Source organism: Procambarus clarkii, chromosome 22 (genome assembly GCF_040958095.1).
Source record: "Procambarus clarkii isolate CNS0578487 chromosome 22, FALCON_Pclarkii_2.0, whole genome shotgun sequence".
Taxonomy (NCBI): Eukaryota; Metazoa; Arthropoda; class Malacostraca; order Decapoda; family Cambaridae; genus Procambarus; species Procambarus clarkii.
In genome coordinates, this window is record NC_091171.1 from 25,107,591 (window position 1) to 25,127,736 (window position 20,146).

General features: G+C 40.5%; 1 protein-coding gene across 2 annotated transcripts in view; it reads right to left on the reverse strand.

The window, feature by feature from the left end:
• LOC123758058 (G patch domain-containing protein 11) overlaps positions 1–18,530 on the reverse strand; it is a 31,116-nt gene extending 12,586 nt beyond the window's left edge. The window contains exons 1-4 of one of the 2 annotated variants that reach the window (XM_045742253.2): positions 18,126–18,530; positions 14,245–14,486; positions 13,744–13,900; positions 3,484–3,574 (exon numbers count right to left, since the gene is read on the reverse strand). In XM_045742253.2, coding sequence (XP_045598209.1) covers positions 3,484–3,574; positions 13,744–13,900; positions 14,245–14,486; positions 18,126–18,181 — 546 coding nt within the window. In that variant the 5' untranslated portion in view covers positions 18,182–18,530. Of the gene's footprint in view, positions 1–3,483; positions 3,575–13,743; positions 13,901–14,244; positions 14,487–18,068 lie in introns of both variants that reach the window. The other variant, XM_045742246.2, reaches the window with a different exon arrangement.
• Positions 18,531–20,146: the final 1,616 nt, after the last annotated feature.

Sequence of the window (20,146 nt, forward strand, 5' to 3'; positions counted from 1 at the left end):
CTTAGGGCTGCTGGCTGGGTTAGTACTTAATGAGCAACCATGGGTGGCACACACGCCTCTGGCTCCCAAACATCTGTCCGACGCGGCGTTGAAAGATCGCTCTCTATCGGTGAAATTCAGACCTTATTGCTTGAAGAACATAAGGATCATGATATTGATGATGCTAGGCACAATAAGGACCTAACACAAAAGTCGGATGCAAGTAATACAGCACATTATGAGGACGATACAGCGAGCATATCCAGTTGTAGCTCTGAGCACCACCCTTGCCCACCTATGCCATCTCAAATTTATATAGATGATACACAGATGAATCGTTTTCTGGGTTCAATGATGATGCATTCGATACAAGTAGCATAGATGAACAGTGTTAGCGGCTTCCATGGTAGTGTTTTCCATAGATATTTTCAAGAATAGCTGAATCTCTTCCAGAATGGCCGAATCTCTTCCAAATTGACTGACACACTCCGAGAATGACTGACTCTTCCAGTCAGGGACCTTACAAAGCGATCTTTTCAAGACTACCTAACAAATTGATGTTTTCCTATATTCTTTTCAAGACTACCTTATGCTTTACAAGCTTAGCTACATACCACCTACAAGTACTAAAGCCAAGGGTGTACGTGAGTGCGTTATTTGCAAGCACACAGAACAAAGAAACAGGAAGCGAAAACCTATCTGTACCTGATGCAACAAGAGCGAAGTCACGCTGTGTACCAGGGACTACTTCATTGATTATTACTCACTTCCGAAGTACTGAGTGTGTAATACAGTGTGTTACTGTTTAGTGTGTGAAACTGTACTTGTTAAAAATTCACTAAAATTACAGTAAGTAATATTGCAACAATAAACATTTATTGTGGACACATTACTGACATATGTATCACAGTTCCATGGAACATTATGAACATTCTATTGTATACATATTATAAAGGACACAAATATGCATCATATACGATAAAAACTAATAAAACCGCATTGGAAATACATAGAACAAATAATTGAAAATATATTTGTGGCAACTCGCGGTGGTTAAATGGCCTGCACGACCGCCTCGGGGAGCTTCATGGGCGACCAGCCCGTGATGACGTCACAGCGCACCTTGTCCACGTCCCCCCACAGCCAAAATTAGTGGAATTTGGTGTTTATTTTTACAGACATGTTCAGGGAAGGGAATTTATTATTTTACAAACAAAAAAGAATTTTTGGGGAACACATGATTTCGTGCGCACAGGGGAAATTATCACAATAAACTCGGCACATCACAGTGGTTAACAAGCCACCCAAACCAAACTACAGTAGAACCTCTATTAACGAGTTTAATCCGTTCTGGCACCGAGCTCGTTACCTGGAAAACTCGTCTTTGGAAACAAATTTCCCCATTTAAAATAAAGGAAATAAATTTAATCCGTTCCACTCCCAAAAACATCCATACTTGTATGACTTTTTTTATGTAAATATAATACTGCACATGTAAATATAAATGTTTTGTTGTAGTGTTTTAATATTTACTTTACCTTATGAAGAGTAGTTGCTGGCTTGAGGGAGACGATGGAGAGGTGGGAAGGAGGAGAGGGGTTATGGTGTGGAAGGAGAATTCACCTCTGAGTCAGGCGGACTCTCTCTTCTTGGGAATTTCACCCAAATTTCATTTCAAATGTCACACAAGGATGCGTTAGACCAGCACCAAATAAAAAACTACGTTGAATACACTCGTTGTGTCAACAATATAATAGTCTTACCATGAAGATACAATACAATGCCGTTTTCTTAAATAGGCAATGTGGTTATTAAAGAAAACGGAAATTTCATGGCAAACATGTATACAATCCCCAAGTCGATCTGATAAGTAATGGATTTTATAGAAATATTTGCTCAAATGATGCTTGAGCGCGGTGTTTGGGTGCATTCAAGAGAAAAAAAGTGTGTTACGTTCAAGCGACATATACCTGCGAAAGTGATAACACTTTCATAAAGTGTTATCACAAAGTGATAAATTAATTAAACATTTTCACACACTGGGTTGTCACTGCTTTATCAGGGCAGCTTTTCCAAGAATGCGTTCACCTTTTCAAACATTCCAAACACTTCCCTGATCTCAGTGGAAGAGGCAGCATCCTCCCTTACCTCCTCATTCCCTTACTAATGGTGTAAATTGTTGATGAGGACCTGCCATACTTCCTTGTGAGATCAATCACACAGACACCACACTCATGCTTTGCTATAATTTCCTTCTTGAAATCCATAATAATTGTGTCTTTCTTCCTCTTGAAAACACTATCTTTAGCAAGCAGCTTCTTTGGAGACATCGTGTGTTACAAATTGTAGTCGCAAAACCACTAAAAACCCAAAGAAAAGCTCAAATAAATCCAAAGGGATGCTTGTCGTGTGAGATACAACAACAACACTGGCGTCGGAGGCGTCCGAGAATTTGCGAGAACCCGCGAGATGCTAGGAAGCGCCATGTGGTTTCACTCGTTAATAGAGGCGAGCTCGTCAATAGAGACAAATTTGCTGCGAGTGGCTTGCTCGTTACTGGAAAAACTCGTTAATAGAGCCACTCGTTAATAGAGGTTCCACTGTACTACACCCCCCATGGAAATGAAGGGAATAGGGAGGGGATGGAAAGCTACCAAGTGCCCTCCAGAAAAAGACATTTCATTACTGTCAACACATGATTTCAGGAAGATTTCCGTCAGCAGCTTCTTGAGCTAACTCACATTGGCACCTAAGCAGAAATCAGCATTTCCAAAATATATAGAATAAAGTAGATAAATAGAAAATGCTCCTAGGGCTTATCTTTGGAAGAAGGACGAAAATGAGGGTTTGGATAAGAGGGGGGAACTAGCAGTGCACCAAATAAGGCCAAGGGACACCGAAAAGCCCACGAATCATTGGACCATATTGGCAAACCAAGTGAGCCTCACATGCAACACCTCATGAAAGGGCTGGCACGAACCCCATGAGCCAGCCTTCCAAACGTGTCGACCAAAGAAGAACCAGCCACAGGAAGTGCATGCAACCTGGCATCTGGCTCCAAGGATGACCTACCTCGACCAACAGTTAGCTCAATAAACTTTCATTCTTTAAAAACTTTCACCCCCTTTTAATTTCTTTTGCTTCTCAAAATCCTTAACATTCCACACAGCATATCAACTCAAGTTTGTGTGGGCCAATCGTCACAGGTGTTTTATAGCTAATTACTCCCAATATTGGCAACTGGTGGGGCTGCAACATAAAGACATAAGTTGACCAGACCACACACTAGAAGGTGAAGGGACGACGACGTTTCGGTCCGTCCTGGACCATTCTCAAGTCGATTGACAATCGACTTTCAAATGGTCCAGGACGGACCGAAACGTCGTCGTCCCTTCACCTTCTAGTGTGTGGTCTGGTCAACATACTTTAGCTACGTTATTGTGACTCATCGCCTGCATAAATACATAAGTAAAAAATATACAAAAAGGACTAAAAATGTTTCACCTGTTTGGAGTCCATTTGATGACAGATGCGCTGGCTTTTCTTCAAGTCCTGTTGTATAAATTTTTCTATCCTTTGAAGGTGCAGCCTTGCCCTGTTATAAATAAAATTAGTTATGAAAGACAAATGTCTCAGATTTCAATAAGAACACATCAACATACCAAAACTATAAATAAATCTTTATTTTAGACGAATATTGTTGTGAATTAAATGTTACTTATATTACCTGTTAAATCTCAAAATACAGTTACTGTACTCAGCTTTTAGTATTAAAGCTTTTGCTGAAGAAATCATACCAGTCTGAGTAAATGAAACTGGAACAGAAAGCTATACAAGAGATAAAGAAAAATCCCAAATATTTTTCACATATACAAAATCAAAATCAAAAAGAGTCCTCCAGTATTGGACCTATACTTACAACCGAAGGTTCGTACACAGAAGATGACAAAGAAATTAGTGAAATCCTAAAAGACTAATATGAGGCTGTGTTTAGCATCCCAATAAACAACATGAAAGAGAACGACTCAGACAGCTTCTTTATTAAAGGCCATCCAAATCCACAGACAATGTAACTGATATTAACACAAACACACAAGTCTTTGAAAGCAAATTTGACAGCATGCCTATGAAATCAGCCCCAGGTCTGGACTCGTGGAACTCTATATTCATTAAGACATGTAAAGTACCAGTAGCACGAGCACTCGGTATAATATGGAGAAAGGAGCCTGGATACAGGGAAGATGCCAGCAACACTTAAATCAGCAGATATTGCTCCACTGCACAAGGGAGGTAGCAAAGCCTTGGCTAAAAACTATAGACAGTTGCACTAACATCACATATAACAAAAGTTTTTTAAAGTGATTAGAAATCAAATCTCCAGTTTTACAGAAAATAATAAACTTCACAATCTAGATCAACAGGGATTTAGAGCAGGAAGATTCTGTCTTTCGCAACTACTCAATCACTATGACACTCGCATAAATGTCATGAGAAAAACAAAATGCAGATGTTGTATACACAGATTTTGCTAAGGCATTTGATAAGTGTGATGATAGCCCATTAAATGTGATCAATTGGAATAATGGGTAAAATGGGGCATTGGATTTTCAATTTTCTGTCAAAAAGAATGCAAAAAACAGTCAATCTAATAAGATCAAGTCCAATTGCAGTGAAAAGCTCTGTACCCCAGGACACAGTCCTTGCACCACTGCTCTTGCTCATTCTTATCTCGTATACAGAGAAAAATACTAGCAACAGCTTCGTGTCATCATTTGCTGAAGATGCAAAAATTAACATGAAAACTTCCTCTGTACAAGACACTGAAAAATTACAAGCCAATATTAATAGTCTTTCAATGGGCAAGGGAAAATAACGTGATGTTTGACAGTGATAAGTTCCAGGCACTTGGGTATGGTGGAAACGAGGAACTTCAATGAAACACAGGATACAAGACATAGTCAGAAATTCAAGAAAAACAACATGTTAAAGATTTGGGAATTATGATGTCTGACAACCTGATATTTAGTGAACATAACTGAGCAAATATAGCAACAGCCGGGAAAATAATAGGGTGAATTATGAGAAGTTCAAATCCAGGGACCCTACAGCAATGCTAATTCTATTTATATCTCTGGTGCTGTCCCAGCTAGAGTATTGCTCAGTATTCATTTCCTCTTTCAGAGCAGGAACGATTTCTGAAATAGAAGGAATACAGAGAGCATGAACACGATAAACCACCTAAACTACTGGGACCTTCCCAGTAGTTTATGTCCATGCCTATGTCAACGCATAATGGGCTTGCCGAAAAAGTCTCCCATTCAAACTATCACTAATAGAGTAACCTCATTCATCTTTGCCAACATACAAGGACTGAAAACAAGAACAAACAACAAAGTACAGTTCATAAATGGCCTCCTTACGGAGTCAAATGCAGTATTTGGAGCTTTCACAGAAACCCATGCAGGGAAATTGTTGGACAGTGAGATCTGGATTCCAGGATATAACCTATACAGGTGTGATAGGAAAATTTGGTCACATGGAGGAGTGGGACTGTATATTAGGGAAGACCTTGTATGCTCGGAGCTCCTAAACGTTACAAATGAGGTGGTAGAGGTACTGGGATTAAAAATAGAGAAAATAAATTTAGTGATTATTATAATATACAAACTGCCAGATGCAACGGCTGAGGAATTCACAGAACAGATAAACAAAATAGAGAATAGCCTTGATAATTTGGAGTACCCGATACCTGATATTATCTTCCTAGGTGACTTCAACTTGCCTATTCTCAGGTGGAAAATAGCAAACAATAATATTATACCAGGAAATCTATCAGGATCTAACCAACCACAGATTAGAGAACTACTTAAATTCTCTGACAAATTTTCACTCAATCAGCAGATATCGGAGCCAACGAGAAATGAAAATATTCTAGATCTGGTCTTTACGAACAATGAAGACATTATCAGAGACATTACGATATCAGATACCACATACTCAGATCACAAGCTCATTGAAGTGTAAACGACCATCAATACTCAGAATAGACCTAAAACGTTGATAAAGCAAGAGGGGCTATTCAATAAATTCAGTTTTAATAATAAAAGGATAGACTGGGAGATAATAAACAGGGAACTTACAAACATTCCAAGGGAAACTGTTCTAAGTAATACAAGTCCTACAGAAGGAATAGAAAAACTGACTTCGGAAGTGTATCAAGTCTGTCTGAAACATGTTCCTTTGAGGAAAGCCAGAAAGAGAGCTAACGTAGAAAGAGAACGCAGACGACACTATAAACGCAGGAAAAAAATAACGGAACTGCTTATGGAGACACGAATTTCCCGTCAAAGAAGGAATAATTTAAATAGGGAGATTGAAGAAATCGAGCGGAAATTGAAACACTCATATGAAACTGAAGAAAGGTAGTTAGAACAGAAAGCAATTCAGGAAATAAAGAAAAATCCAAAATATTTCTTCACATATGCGAAATCAAAAGCAAAAACCACTGCCAGTATTGGACCTATTCGTACAAGTGAAGGTTCATACACGGAGGATGACAAAGAAATTAGTGAAATCCTAAAAAAGCAGTATGAGGACATGTTTAGCACTCCAATAAACAACATGAAAGTGGAAGATCCAGACAATTTCTTTATGCGGAATATTCAAACCCCTGTAAATATAACTGATATCAACACGAGCGCACTAAATTTTGAAAGAGAAATTGAAAACATGCCCATGCACTCGGCCCCAGGTCCAGACTCATGGAATTCAATATTTATAAAGAAATGCAAAGTGCCGGTAGCACAGGCACTCAGTATAGTGTGGAGGAAGAGCTTGGACACGGGGGAGATACCAGATGCACTTAAAGTAGCAGACATAGCCCCTCTACACAAGGGAGGGAGCAAAGCATTGGCAAAGAATTATAGACCAGTTGCACTAACATCGCACATCATAAAAGTATTTGAGAGAGTGATTAGGAGTCAGGTCACCAATTTCATGGAGACCAATGACCTTCACAACCCAGGCCAACATGGATTTCGAGCGGGAAGATTGTGCCTCTCACAGCTAATTGAGCACTACGATAAAGTCACTGAGGCATTAGAAGAAAAACAGAATGCTGATGTGATATACACGGACTTCGCAAAGGCTTTCGATAAATGTGACCATGGCGTGATAGCACACAAAATGAAGTCAATGGGAATAACCGGTAAAGTAGGACGCTGGATACTCAGTTTTCTGTCAAACAGGACTCAGCGAGTAACGGTCAACCATATAAAATCTAGTCCAAGTGCAGTTAAAAGCTCTGTACCTCAGGGTACAGTCCTTGCACCGCTGCTTTTCCTTATTCTCATATCAGATATAGACAAAAATACAAGTCACAGCTTCGTATCATCCTTTGCAGATGACACAAAAATCAGTATGAAAATTACCTCAGCTGAAGACATTGAAAAACTTCAAGCTGATATTAATAAAGTTTTCGACTGGGCATCAGAAAATAACATGATGTTTAACAGTGATAAATTCCAGGTACTCAGGTACGGTAAAAATGAGGACCTTAAACATAATAACAGAGTACAAAACACAATCAAATGTACCCATAGTAGGAAAACAGCATGTAAAGGATTTGGGAATAATAATGTCTGACGACCTAACGTTTAAGGAGCATAACCAAGCAAATATTGCGACAACCAGAAAAATGATAGGATGGATTACAAGAACTGTCAAATCCAGGGATCCCATCACAATGGTTGTACTCTTCAAGTCACTTGTGTTGTCCCGTCTTGAGTACTGCTCAGTACTCACTTCCCCCTTCAGAGCAGGAGAGATTGCTGAAATAGAGGGAATACAGAGAACATATACGGCACGCATAGACGCAATAAAGCACCTAAATTATTGGGATCGTCTCAAAGCCCTCCAAATGTACTCACTAGAAAGAAGACGAGAGAGATATCAAATAATATACACCTGGAAGATACTGGAGGGCCAAGTATCAAATCTACACGGTAAAATAACAACGCACTGGAGTGAACGATATGGAAGAAAATGCAGAATAGAACCAGTGAAGAGCAGAGGTGCCAAAGGCACAATCAGAGAACACTGTATAAACATCAGAGGTCCGCGGTTGTTCAACGTCCTCCCAGCAAGCATAAGAAATATTGCCGGAACAACCGTGGACATCTTCAAGAGGAAACTAGATTTATTCCTCCAAGGAGTGCCGGACCAACCGGGCTGTGGTGGGTATGTGGGCCTGCGGGCCGCTGCAAGCAACAGCCTAGTGGACCAAACTCTCACAAGTCAAGCCTGGCCCCGGGCCGGGCTTGGGGAGTAGAAGAACTCCCAGAACTCCATCAACCAGGTATCAACCTTCTCAAAGCTCTCAAGATGTACTCTGTGGAAAGGAGATGAGAGAGGTATCACATAATATATACTGTACATGGAAGATACTAGAGGCCAAGCCCCAAATTTTCACAGCAGAACAACAACACACTGGAACAAAAGATATCGAAGGAAATGTAGAACAGAACCAGTGAGGTGTAAAGGTGCCATTGGCACAATCAGAGAGCACTGTCTGAACATCAGAGGTCCACAGCTGTTCAATACTCTGTTTAGCAGTGTATGTTCTTAAAGATTGTGATTTTTAGCCCATGTCAAAGAAGCTATATATCCTTAAAATTTGTTAACACTTTCGCGCTCTCGGTGCTCAAAAAAATCAATACCCCAGATGCTTTCGGCACTTCGCGCGCCTACGCGGTAAGACCGAAAAAGTGTACACTCTTTTGACTGTCCTGACAATAATTGAAGGCGCACGTATTTAAATTTGGTATCACTGTGTTCGCAATGAAATTGTCTATAAGAGCATACCTATAAAATGCCGCCCAAGCACAAGGAGTATCAACACCAAATAAAAAACTATGCAGATCACTCGCCGAGAGTGCCAAACAGCAACAAAATGTTTCCACTCTCTAATGGTTGCGAAGCCTACAGTTGTCCTACATCGCTAATTTTGGTATCATTGGAATCGCAATAAAATTCTCTACGCGGACATGTGCATATGAATGTTTAATATAGGTAATTGCCCACCCGCAAGAGTGTGTGAAGTGGAGAGTAGTTAGCCGCGAGCGCACTGGTGAAAACACAGGGGGGAAATCATGCTTGGAAAGTTTATACATTTATACGTTTCCTGACCCTACTTTTCTATGTATGTATTTCTTTTTTATACCAATGTGTTCGCAATAAAATTTTCTATAAGATGAAATGTATAACATTTGTACAAAGCATGTGTAAGAGAAGCGCCAAATATAGAACCACGTCGCTCAGTATGCGTTCGCGGCAGAAACGAACGCATTGTTTTCGTTCGTTTGATGTTTGTCATGTTTATACTTGTTGAAACATTTTATAATTTGTATGACAGTGATCGCAGTAAAATTCCCTACACAGACATATACATAACACATACAAATATTTCCCACGTGTTTGGATATATCAACGGCTAAAGGGAACCCACTGCCACACGCCCGCCACACCCAGAGCCACACCCCCAAACATACTTCGTGTTTTTTTTTTTTTTTACTCATAGAAGTTTATGTGATATATTATTCATTCTGGTACCAAAAAATTCGCAAATAAATTCTCTACAAAACGTATATAATATAACTTCTTATAGATGATAAAAAATTACAAATAGGTGTACTTACCCTGTCTATGTTGATTGAAGATCAACAGTTGAGCATTTTTTCTTCACTCCACCATCTTCAGGCTTCTGATCCTGAAGTTGCTCATCTGATGTTTCTTAGGTGGAGTGAAGCTGTTGCCGGTGGTTATTTTTTCTCCACCCAAAATATCTTTCTTCGGTGGTACCTTGTGTAGCAAGGCGCAGCGCACAGTGCCACATCACAAGTTTTACATCCATATATCACGTCCCTCCTTTTGCCAGACTTGAAACAAACACGGCATCTTCTTTTTTTAGCCAAGTGCACGAGTTCATGCGTCAACTTGTAGTTGAGACGTTGTTCTGAATCTATAATTCTTGTATTTCTTGGATGCACTGGAGGAATATTGTCTTCTACAGGAACCACCAAACTTGTAGTAGAATCTTCTATGAAATCAGAAACATCAAGTGGTTTTATGTCCTCAATGTCCATTTCAGAATTTGTGGTTGATGAGTGGGCTTGAGGTGTTGAGGTGAACAGAGGATGCCTCGCACCAGATGTGCCGGGTGTTGAAACTGCCGCGTCAGCAGGAGGAGCTGCGCTGGCATCTATGTCGGGAACATGTGGTATACTTGTTGTTGTTGGCCATTCCTCGCTGTTCCACGCCAATAAGGCTTTTATTCCTACTGCGTGAAACTCTAATAGTGTTAGTTTTTTTGTATCTGTTGAGTAGTGGTTATACAATGTGTATGCATTGTGCATGGCCATTTGCAGAAAATAGAAAGTGATCTTCTTGGTCCATTTGTGGGTTTTTCTTGCAAACTCATAATATTTGACCATTTGATCAAAATGATCAACACCTTTCATGAACGGGACGGGAATTTCATGGAGAAAAATCTGAGAGTATCCCATCCATTTCGGTTAAAAAATGGAATTTATAGAAATATTTTTTCGATGGACGAGAAAACTAGGCTGTTATGCGGAATCGTAAGAAAAAACGGTGACGAGTTATCTCTAATCTAAAGCGCGAAAGTGTTAACACATGTTAGCTCCATAACACTTGGGGTGGAAGGTAGCGTGACTGTTTCACTTCATGCAGGTCGGCGTTTAATCCCAGACCGTCCAAGTGGTTGGGGCACCATTCCTTTCCCCCGTCCCAAATCCTTATCCTGATCCCTTCCCAGTGCTATAGTCGTAATGGCTCGGCACTTTCCCAGATAATTCCCTTCTCTTCCATAACACTTTTCTAAGTTTTAACTCCACATTTATTCAACGGAATAAACAAGATAAAAATCCAGCATCGAATGTAATGAAATGCTAATTTCTGGGTGAGCCCCGGTTGTTCCTCGAAGTTACCATCTCTGATGTAGGTACCATCTACTAGTTGCCATCAGTTGCGGAGTTCTCTAGCCTACCAAAGACCCAGAGCCTGGTTCCCTCACAGAGGTAGAAGAAGCCATGGCATTTATATATTAAGTTTTTCATTTATGCTACCATAGAGGAAGGCACCCAGAAAGTCAACATGACAATACAAACCACAGCTGGCTGCCTCCGAGACCTGCAGACTCGAAAACAGCCATAGAACTCCCCAAACTATGTAAACAAATGATCGAAAATGTTATAAACTAGCGCCCACTCATTTATCCCACCCATCCCCCCATCGTTTGTGGGAAGGAGGGAACAGACCACAGCTCACAGGCCACTCCACCGTCGGTTCGACAAATGATGGCAGAAGTCCGACTCCCTGGGTGGGTCAGGTGTAAGGGAGCCACTAGGGTTCGCCCAGATATTGGTGTTTCATTACATTCAATGCTGGTTTTCTGGGGAATGCACCTTATGGCTCCCTGAAGTTAACTACCCATGGGGAAGGAATACAGGGGCACTTAACAGGGAGGAGGAAGCACTGCAGGTATCAGAACGAAAAAACAGAAATGAAACGCCCTCTGGGCGAGCCCCAGAGGCTCCCTTTCCCCCACAGAAAGAGACAGTTGACCAAGGAAGCCAACCAAAGACAAAACAGGCGCCTAGGCCCAGGAACACTGACTAGCTACCGGGCTGCCTGAACTCTGGACGACCTCCAAAACCCGTGTCCATATAGCAGCCCCAGGACATAATAGTGAAAACAGCTGAAAGTGGCATATCATATTAATGTCATGGGCACAAGGGTAGACTACAGGCTGGCTAGACTCAATGACACTGTAGACGACCTGAGAAAGATGGACCTTGAAAAGGGGATCAAGAAAACAGGATCAATCCACAAGGCATCCACTGATGTAGAAGCAGTGGCATGAAGATAGCGACAGAGAGCTGCCACCAGACGCAAAACATGATGCACCCCAAGCCAAAGCAATCAAACATCATCAACCAATGGATCCTTCCAGACACCAACAGACTCAATTTTTGCCAGAAAAGAAGGGAAGGAAACCCTGAACACGTGCAGCTCCAAGTGCACTAAACTCCTGTTCAACACACACACAAAAAAACAAGGAACAGCTATGAGAGCAAAAGACCATCCAAGAAAAAAACTGAAACCCGAGTGACAGTGGCAGACCTGGCACCAGCAAACAGCAGAGCAAAACTGACGGCAAAGCAGCCTGTGAGCCGTGGCTGCCACCTACCTTGTACTCCCCACCCTCCCCTCCCTAGTGAGTGGAAGTGTGGGCCAAATGAACAGGTGCTAGATTCATAACATTTTCAATCATTTGTTTACATAGTTTGCAAAGTTCTATGGCCATCTTCGAGTCTGCAGGTCTCGGAGGAAGTCGGCTGTGGTTTTTGTCTCACCGACTTTCTGGTTGTCTTCCTCAGTGGTGGCATATATGAATAACTTTATATATAAATGGCTTCCTGTGCCTCTGTGAGGGAGACCAGGTTCTAGCTCTGGGTCCCTGGTAGGCCAAAGAACTCCATGACTGATGGCACCTACACATCAGAGATGATAGCTTCAGGGAGCCACAAGGGGGCTCAAACCAGAAAATAACTTAATTTAAAACAAGCCTCAATTACAAACCCAACCTAACCCAAGCAAATTCACAGTAACCATGTAAAGTACTCTATAGCCATAACTAACCTAGAGCTAAAATTGCCCTCACTGTAGCAAATGACCCCAGCCTAAATCCCATCACAGAACGAGTTCCAACAATAAAATCCAAATTCAATGACTAAAAAGAACATACATACATACATCATACCAGAGTAGATATATTTTACAAATCTAGCAGATGCTACCTCGTAATCACTTAAAATATAAAATCATTATGAGAAGATTCTGGAATCTTCGTCCATCAGTTAAGGCTTAACAAGTCCTAAAGAACCATGGTGTTAAAGCTGGATGGGGTTCCAGTAGTACAGTCGGGTTCATTCTCGACTCACAATTAGGAATACAGGGTTTGAATCCCGGGCGGGGCAGAAATTGTTGGCAGCATTTCCTATCCTCTAATGCCCCCTGTTCACCTAGCAGTAAATGGGTATTCAGGAGTTAGTCAGCATGTTGTGGGGGTTGCATCCTGGGGAGGGTGAGTAGTTTGACTTTGGGGGGAGGAGGGGATCTTAACATAAGCCTAACATTTATATATACAGTGGCTGGCTGTCCCAACACAATGAATTAGATACATATTCAGCACTGAGTACTGAACATAAAATAATGTAACTCAATATAAACTAAAAGAAAAAGTCATTGCATTATTCCAGTTGTTCATCACAGAAATTAATCAGTTCTGCAGTTAAAGTGTGTTCAATGTTATGAGTGAAGTACTCTTCAGAATATCTCATCTTGCTCCAGCAAGCAAAGATCTTGAAGCCTACAGAAAGAGCTATTTTTCTACAGGCCTTTGGTCAACCAGAATTTTATAGCAATGTTGGTTTACAGGCTGCAAGCAGCAATAGCCTAGAAACTCAAGCCATCAGGGATGCACAGAGAGTAGAAATTAACAATCTCCAGAAAAATTTGAGATAAATTGTATACATTTATGTTTAGTGCATTACACATACTGAACTTGAATCCCAGACCCTTGCTCCTCAAGGAAAAAGTATTATGAAGAACATACAACAATATGTATATGCAGAATTGACACACATTTCTGACTACTACTACATCATTTAAAAATTCACCGACCTAAATTTTTCAGGATCTGCGTCATCTTTATGCTTGCTTCGTTTTTGTAGTTTTCTTTCTTCCCTTTTCTTACGATGGTCTTTGATCATTTCCTGCCATCCCAAGCCCACACGATCTGATTTCACCTCAACAGAAACAGGCTCTAATCGTCCCTGATCTGCAAATGCGAGACAATTCAAAGAGAGGAAAAGATGAACAGGAACTGCTTCATGATGACACACGTGAGATTAATTCTATATAGCGTTAAACTGTGTAATGCAATGTGTGATTAAAATCTGACCAGCAAACTTAACTTAATATACCGTAACTAAAATGGGTGTTATAAAAAAGGGAAATTACAACAACACTTAGGAGACACTCCACACTTGGTATCCTGATGGTATGTCACAAATTGTGTACTGTATTAGATACAAAGTGATTAAAAATATCAGCTTTTCATATAACTGTTACAAACTACTGTATTCTGTAAAAATAGAACCCTATTCCATAAATAAGACTTACTCTGTTTTCCCAAGCTTGTTCCCGGAGTGTATCCCATTTTCTGAAGCATTGAGAAGCCTATATTTGAAGAGCTAATAGCAGTGCCAAGACCTTCCTCCAAGCGCTCTTTCTGTACTTCTTTCACAGATTTAAATCTTGACCGTTGCTCATTATCCTTCTTTCTCTTTTTCTTCTCCATCTCTGCTTGACGTTTGGAGGAATGGGAATACATAAGTCCTGGTCTGATGTCATCCTTCCCAACACTGAAAAATCATCATCAAGAAAAGGAATGCAAATAAACCAAAATTATTTAAGCATGAACAGCATAAGTTGACTGTATTCTCTTACCTAAATGAAAAGAGATATAGGAATATGATTAAAATGTTAAATCAAGCATTGAATGTAATGAAACTGCCATTTCTGGTGTGAACCTCGGTAGCTCCCCGAGCTAAATGCCAGTCCTGCAAGCCTTAAGGAGATGCACTAGACCTTTCAGATTCACTGTTGCCTACCAGGAGCCAGGACCAGCATCTGGCTCTTAACAAGTTAAGGGGAGCTTGGAGATCCGAGATGAACCTAAAGCCAAGAAGGAAACACACCAGACAGTATTAGCACAACAAAACAAGCAACAGGTTAAAGAAAATAAAGTATATTTGCACGTAATGAAGCAAATGATCATTGTTGTTGTCTAAACACCCACTCATAATGTGGTAGAATTTCTTTATTTTGTTGGGAGATGAGAGAGTAAGCATTTCTTTCATTTTTGTTACATAAAAGATAAAGCACACCAAAACAAGCAACTGCATGGACAACATTACCAACCCTGATATGAACTCTGTGTGTTGCTAGTTAGCAACACTCATTTGCCACCAGATGTTGACCCAAAGAGTGCCTGCCAGTCACCCTAGTCATGCACGTACCACTCCAAGCTATAATCCCTAAAAACTTCATGAAAACCGAGGGCAAAGCGGGAATGGGAACCCATGAAGAATCTATCAGAAAGAGACAATACATTACAGTACTGTATGTACTTTCAACACTGGATTTCTGGGAGGCTCCCTTTGGTAGCTCTCCAAGCTAATTCCCACAAAAAACAAATACAAGGGTTTACCATGTAAAGAATGGAAGAGCAGCCTGTAACCATGAAGAGATTAGCTCAGAGTCAGCTGACCCAAAGCCACACATGCCCAATACCACCTTGGGACATTACCAGATACTGTACTGTACTGTACAGGGCCACCATCAATAGGATGCACAGACGGGGCCAACATTGAGAGCCCCAATAGGCCTTCCACTGAAATTTAGGAGACACTGGCACTTTGGAATTCTTACCTTCACCAGGAGCACGAACCTCAGAACACTAGCACCTGCAGCAGTAGAACCAAAGATGAGCCACACTGCAATAACATCTAAATCAAGCAGTTGGAAGGAGGCTGTACATTGTATGAGGAGCATTGTATGAAGCATATTAATAATAAATAATAAATGTTCATTTAGGTAAGGTACATACATACAAGAGATTTTACAAAGATTGATCGATTTATAGATAGAGCTAGTACGTACAATGCCTAAAGCCACTATTACGCAAAGCGTTTCGGGCATGAAAAACATTATTGACTAAAGCTTAATACTAATTGAGTATAAAGAATAAAATGTGTTGAGAACAAAATAAAAAATGAAGATAAATAGGGGGGAACATGGCTGAAAAAGCAGCACAGATACAATTAGGTCGAACAAACAGCGTTGTTTAAAAAAAACATTCTTGGTTGACAAAGAGGGGTAAGGTAGGTTACAGGGAATTTATTAGGTAGTGCTTTGTTTTTATCTTAAACTGGTTGAGTGAGGTACAGTCTTTAACATGGTCGGGAAGGTCATTCCACATTCTGGGTCCCTTGATCTGCAGAGCATTTCTAGATTGATTAAGTCGTACTCATGGAATATCAAAACTGTATTTATTTCTGGTGTGGTGCTCATGGGTTCTGTTACAACCTTCAATGAAGCTTTTGAGGTCAGGATTGGCATTACAGTTCAGCATTTTATACATGTATAATACACATGAGAGAATGTGCAGTGACTTAATATCTACAATATTCAGAGATTTGAGTAGGGGTACCGAGTAATGTCTGGGGCCAGAGGTTTGGATATTGTCCTAATAGCAGCAATATGATCACTATATATAAAATAGTAACAAAATTGACAAACAGAAATTCTTGAAACCTGCAACTTTAAGAACAGAGGAAATAAATTCAAGCTAAGGAAACAAAGGTGCTGAAAAAATATTAGTTTTCTTCTGCATTCATAGATGGTTGGAACAAGCAAAAAAGGTGGTGAATGCTAAAAGTAAGTAATTATCAAGAGAAGGCATCAAGCCAGAAGACTATGTAGCACCGGTGGATGCCAAAACCATCTTGAGGTTATCTTGAGATGATTTCGGGGCTTTAGTGTCCCCGCGGCCCGGTCCTCGACCAGGCCTCCACCCCCAGGAAGCAGCCCGTGACAGCTGACTAACTCCCAGGTACCTATTTACTGCTAGGTAACAGGGGCATTCAGGGTGAAAGAAACTTTGCCCATTTGTTTCTGCCTCGTGCGGGAATCGAACCCGCGCCACAGAATTACGAGTCCTGCGCGCTATCCACCAGGCTACGAGGCCCATTAGCAGTTTCAAAGCATCACACGACTGAAGAGTACTCTGTTGGAAAGACAGGACAACACGAGCGTAGCTTTTCATCGTGTAATTACACATAAGGAATTACATCTTGTATATAGAGTAAACAATTATATTATAAATATAAAACACCAAATACTATTATTTACATTAGGTTAGGTGTTTTGAAGAGGAGCAACAATATAGCACGATATTAGAATTGGGACCGTTTTTAAACCCAGTAAATACTCTCCTGATCCACGAATAATCTGCATACTGTACTTTTTTTATGACTTTTTGCTTCACAGCACACGTCAAACATTCTGCAGTTCATTAAGCCAAAGTATTTTATTTTTATTACTAGTCAGAATACGACTCACCAAATCGTTTAACAACCAGGTAGCCATTCACTGCTGGGTGAACAGCGGCTACAGTTAAGGATTGGCACCTGGTCAGTCCTCCTCAGCCAGGATATGAATCCAGGCCAAAGCGCTCGTGAAGCGCCAGGCGAGTGCTTTACCACTACACACAGGGACTGCAAAATATTATATATATAATTTAAATAGGGGGCCTAACAGCTGAGTGGACAGCCATAAAGGGTTCATAGTCCTAAGAGTCCAGGTTCGATTCCCAGCGGAGGTGGAAACAAATGGGCAGTTTCTTTCACCCTGATGCACCTGTTCCCTAGCAGTAAAATAGGTACCTGGGAGTTAGACAGCTGCTACAGGCTGCTTCCTGGGGGTGTGTAACAAAAAGGAGGCACGGTCGAGGACTGAGCTGTGGAGATGCTAAGTCCCAAAATCATCTCAAGATAATCTCAAGAAAGAAGATACCTAACCTCCATGAATCTAACCTAACCTAACCTTACCTAATTTAACCTAACCTAACCTAACCCTAACCCAACCCTAACCAAACCAATGACATACATAAACATACATACATACATAAACCCAACCAATGCAACCCTACCTAAATCTACCCAACCTAATCTCACCTAACACAGATTGGCTTTTATGATATAGAGGGTTTTGACAATTAGAAATTGGGCTTTATTAAAATGCCCATGTGCGATTTGATTGTAGCTCTTTTAGAAAACTCAAACCTAATTTTACACAAAAATAAATCGAATCATTAAATACATAAAATCGGTCGATAATACTATAGTTAAAGGTTTAAAAACAAAACAAACTTAAGTAGATGCCTTAAGAAGCAGTGTGGGGCCCCAAGGGTGGTATTAACACCAGGAGACAACACCCACCACTGAGCTAAGAAGTCAGCTGACATATAATCCACCTCCTCTTCTGAGTCAGCCATATTCTGCGCCAGTGTTCACTTGAACAAACATACAGTTCACCACCACCACCAAGCTTCCTCTTGTCCAGCACCTACAACCAACCACTCCTCTACTGCCACCACTCGTCCTAATGTTATTGTTGGACTCCAAGTGTAATGTCTAGTTCAACACTCTTTGACTTCTGTCTTCACGTTCTTTCCTTTGTGATTATATTGAAGTTATTGTCTTGTAGAGGTGATGAGAGGCAGAACACACAGTACTGTGGTGACAATGGCTGTGGGAGCATCACTGCTCGTCTGCTCTCACTCTCACTCTCTCACTCTCACACACACACTGCCTTGCTCTATAACACAAACGTTTCTACACTACACGTTTCTTCCATAAATTATTGTTAATTTATATTTTTTTTAAGAAAGATTCGTCCATTTATTTTGTACCCTATAATATGAGGGAGTAACTTGCTTAGCTAAATGAATTGTGGGGTTCAGTCCCTGAGCCCATTATGTGCCTCTGTAACCCTTTCCACTACCGCCCACAAGATGGGTATGGGGTGCATATTAAATGAACTAAACTAACTAACTAAATGTAAACTCTGTCAGCAGAACTATTCGCATACTTTGCGTCATTATATAATGGAATGTGAAAAAATCGCGGAATTTAGAGATAACATCATCAATAGTGATCAAAAAATGTGTAAGTACTTCATTCGTAATGATGTGCTGCCCGAAATCTTAGCGAAGTATCCAAAATTTGCTTACTGTAGGTAATGCATGCACATGACTGTAAAGCTGCCGCCCAGTTGAGTGGGTGTGAACATAAGACCAAAGGTAACTGCAGAAGGCCTATTGGCCCATACAAGGCAGCTCCTACCTGTAACCACCCAATCCCACTATTCGCATACTTTGCGTCATTATATAATGGAATGTGAAAAAATCGCGGAATTTAGAGATAACATCATCAATAGTGATCAAAAAATGTGTAAGTACTTCATTCGTAATGATGTGCTGCCCGAAATCTTAGCGAAGTATCCAAAATTTGCTTACTGTAGGTAATGCATGCACATGACTGTAAAGCTGCCGCCCAGTTGAGTGGGTGTGAACATAAGACCAAAGGTAACTGCAGAAGGCCTATTGGCCCATACAAGGCAGCTCCTACCTGTAACCACCCAATCCCACTCATTCTATAACCGTGTGGAGCAAGACTAGTAACTGTGCGACTCACCATAGATGTAAAGTGCCTTGTATAGTGACTGTTGTGAGCCTCTTGTTGTATCACTTGTGACAAAAGATTATTGATGTATGTATTTGTGTGGGTGATTAAATATGTATGTGTATGTATATATGTATACGTATGTATATGTACATGTATGCATGAGTATGTGTACATGCATATATAACATTAATAATTTTGTAACTAGCGTCAAAAGATTGTTATTTGCTTAGCTAAACGAACTAGAGGGCTCAGTTCCTGAACCGATTATGTGCCTCTGTAATCCTTTACACCACCGCCCACGGGATGGGTATGGGGTGCATAATAATGAAAGAAATTGAGTTATCCGAGAGCCCACCATAATTTAATAACTTTAATACTAATACTACTACTACTACTAATAATAATAATAATAATAATAATAATATTAATATTAATAATCAGAGTAATGACACTAACGTGATGTATCAATGAGAAAATCCGTAGGAGCCGAAACTTATTAACAAACTTAGGTATACACAGCAATGTGCTGCTACCCTATTCTATAGGAAAGATTACACAGTGTTGATTAAAAGCTAGCTATAAGTTCTTCTAATATTCCCATCTCACAGGATGGTTAGTCATACATGGAATCAGGGGAGAAAATGCCAGCCAAAATACAAAAACAAATCAACTCAATCAAACCAAATCAGGTTCTCACCTGACTAAAAATCAGGTGAGACCATAAAGTGTAAGACTGATTGATCTATTAGCCTCCACTAGCAAAATCTGGGTAA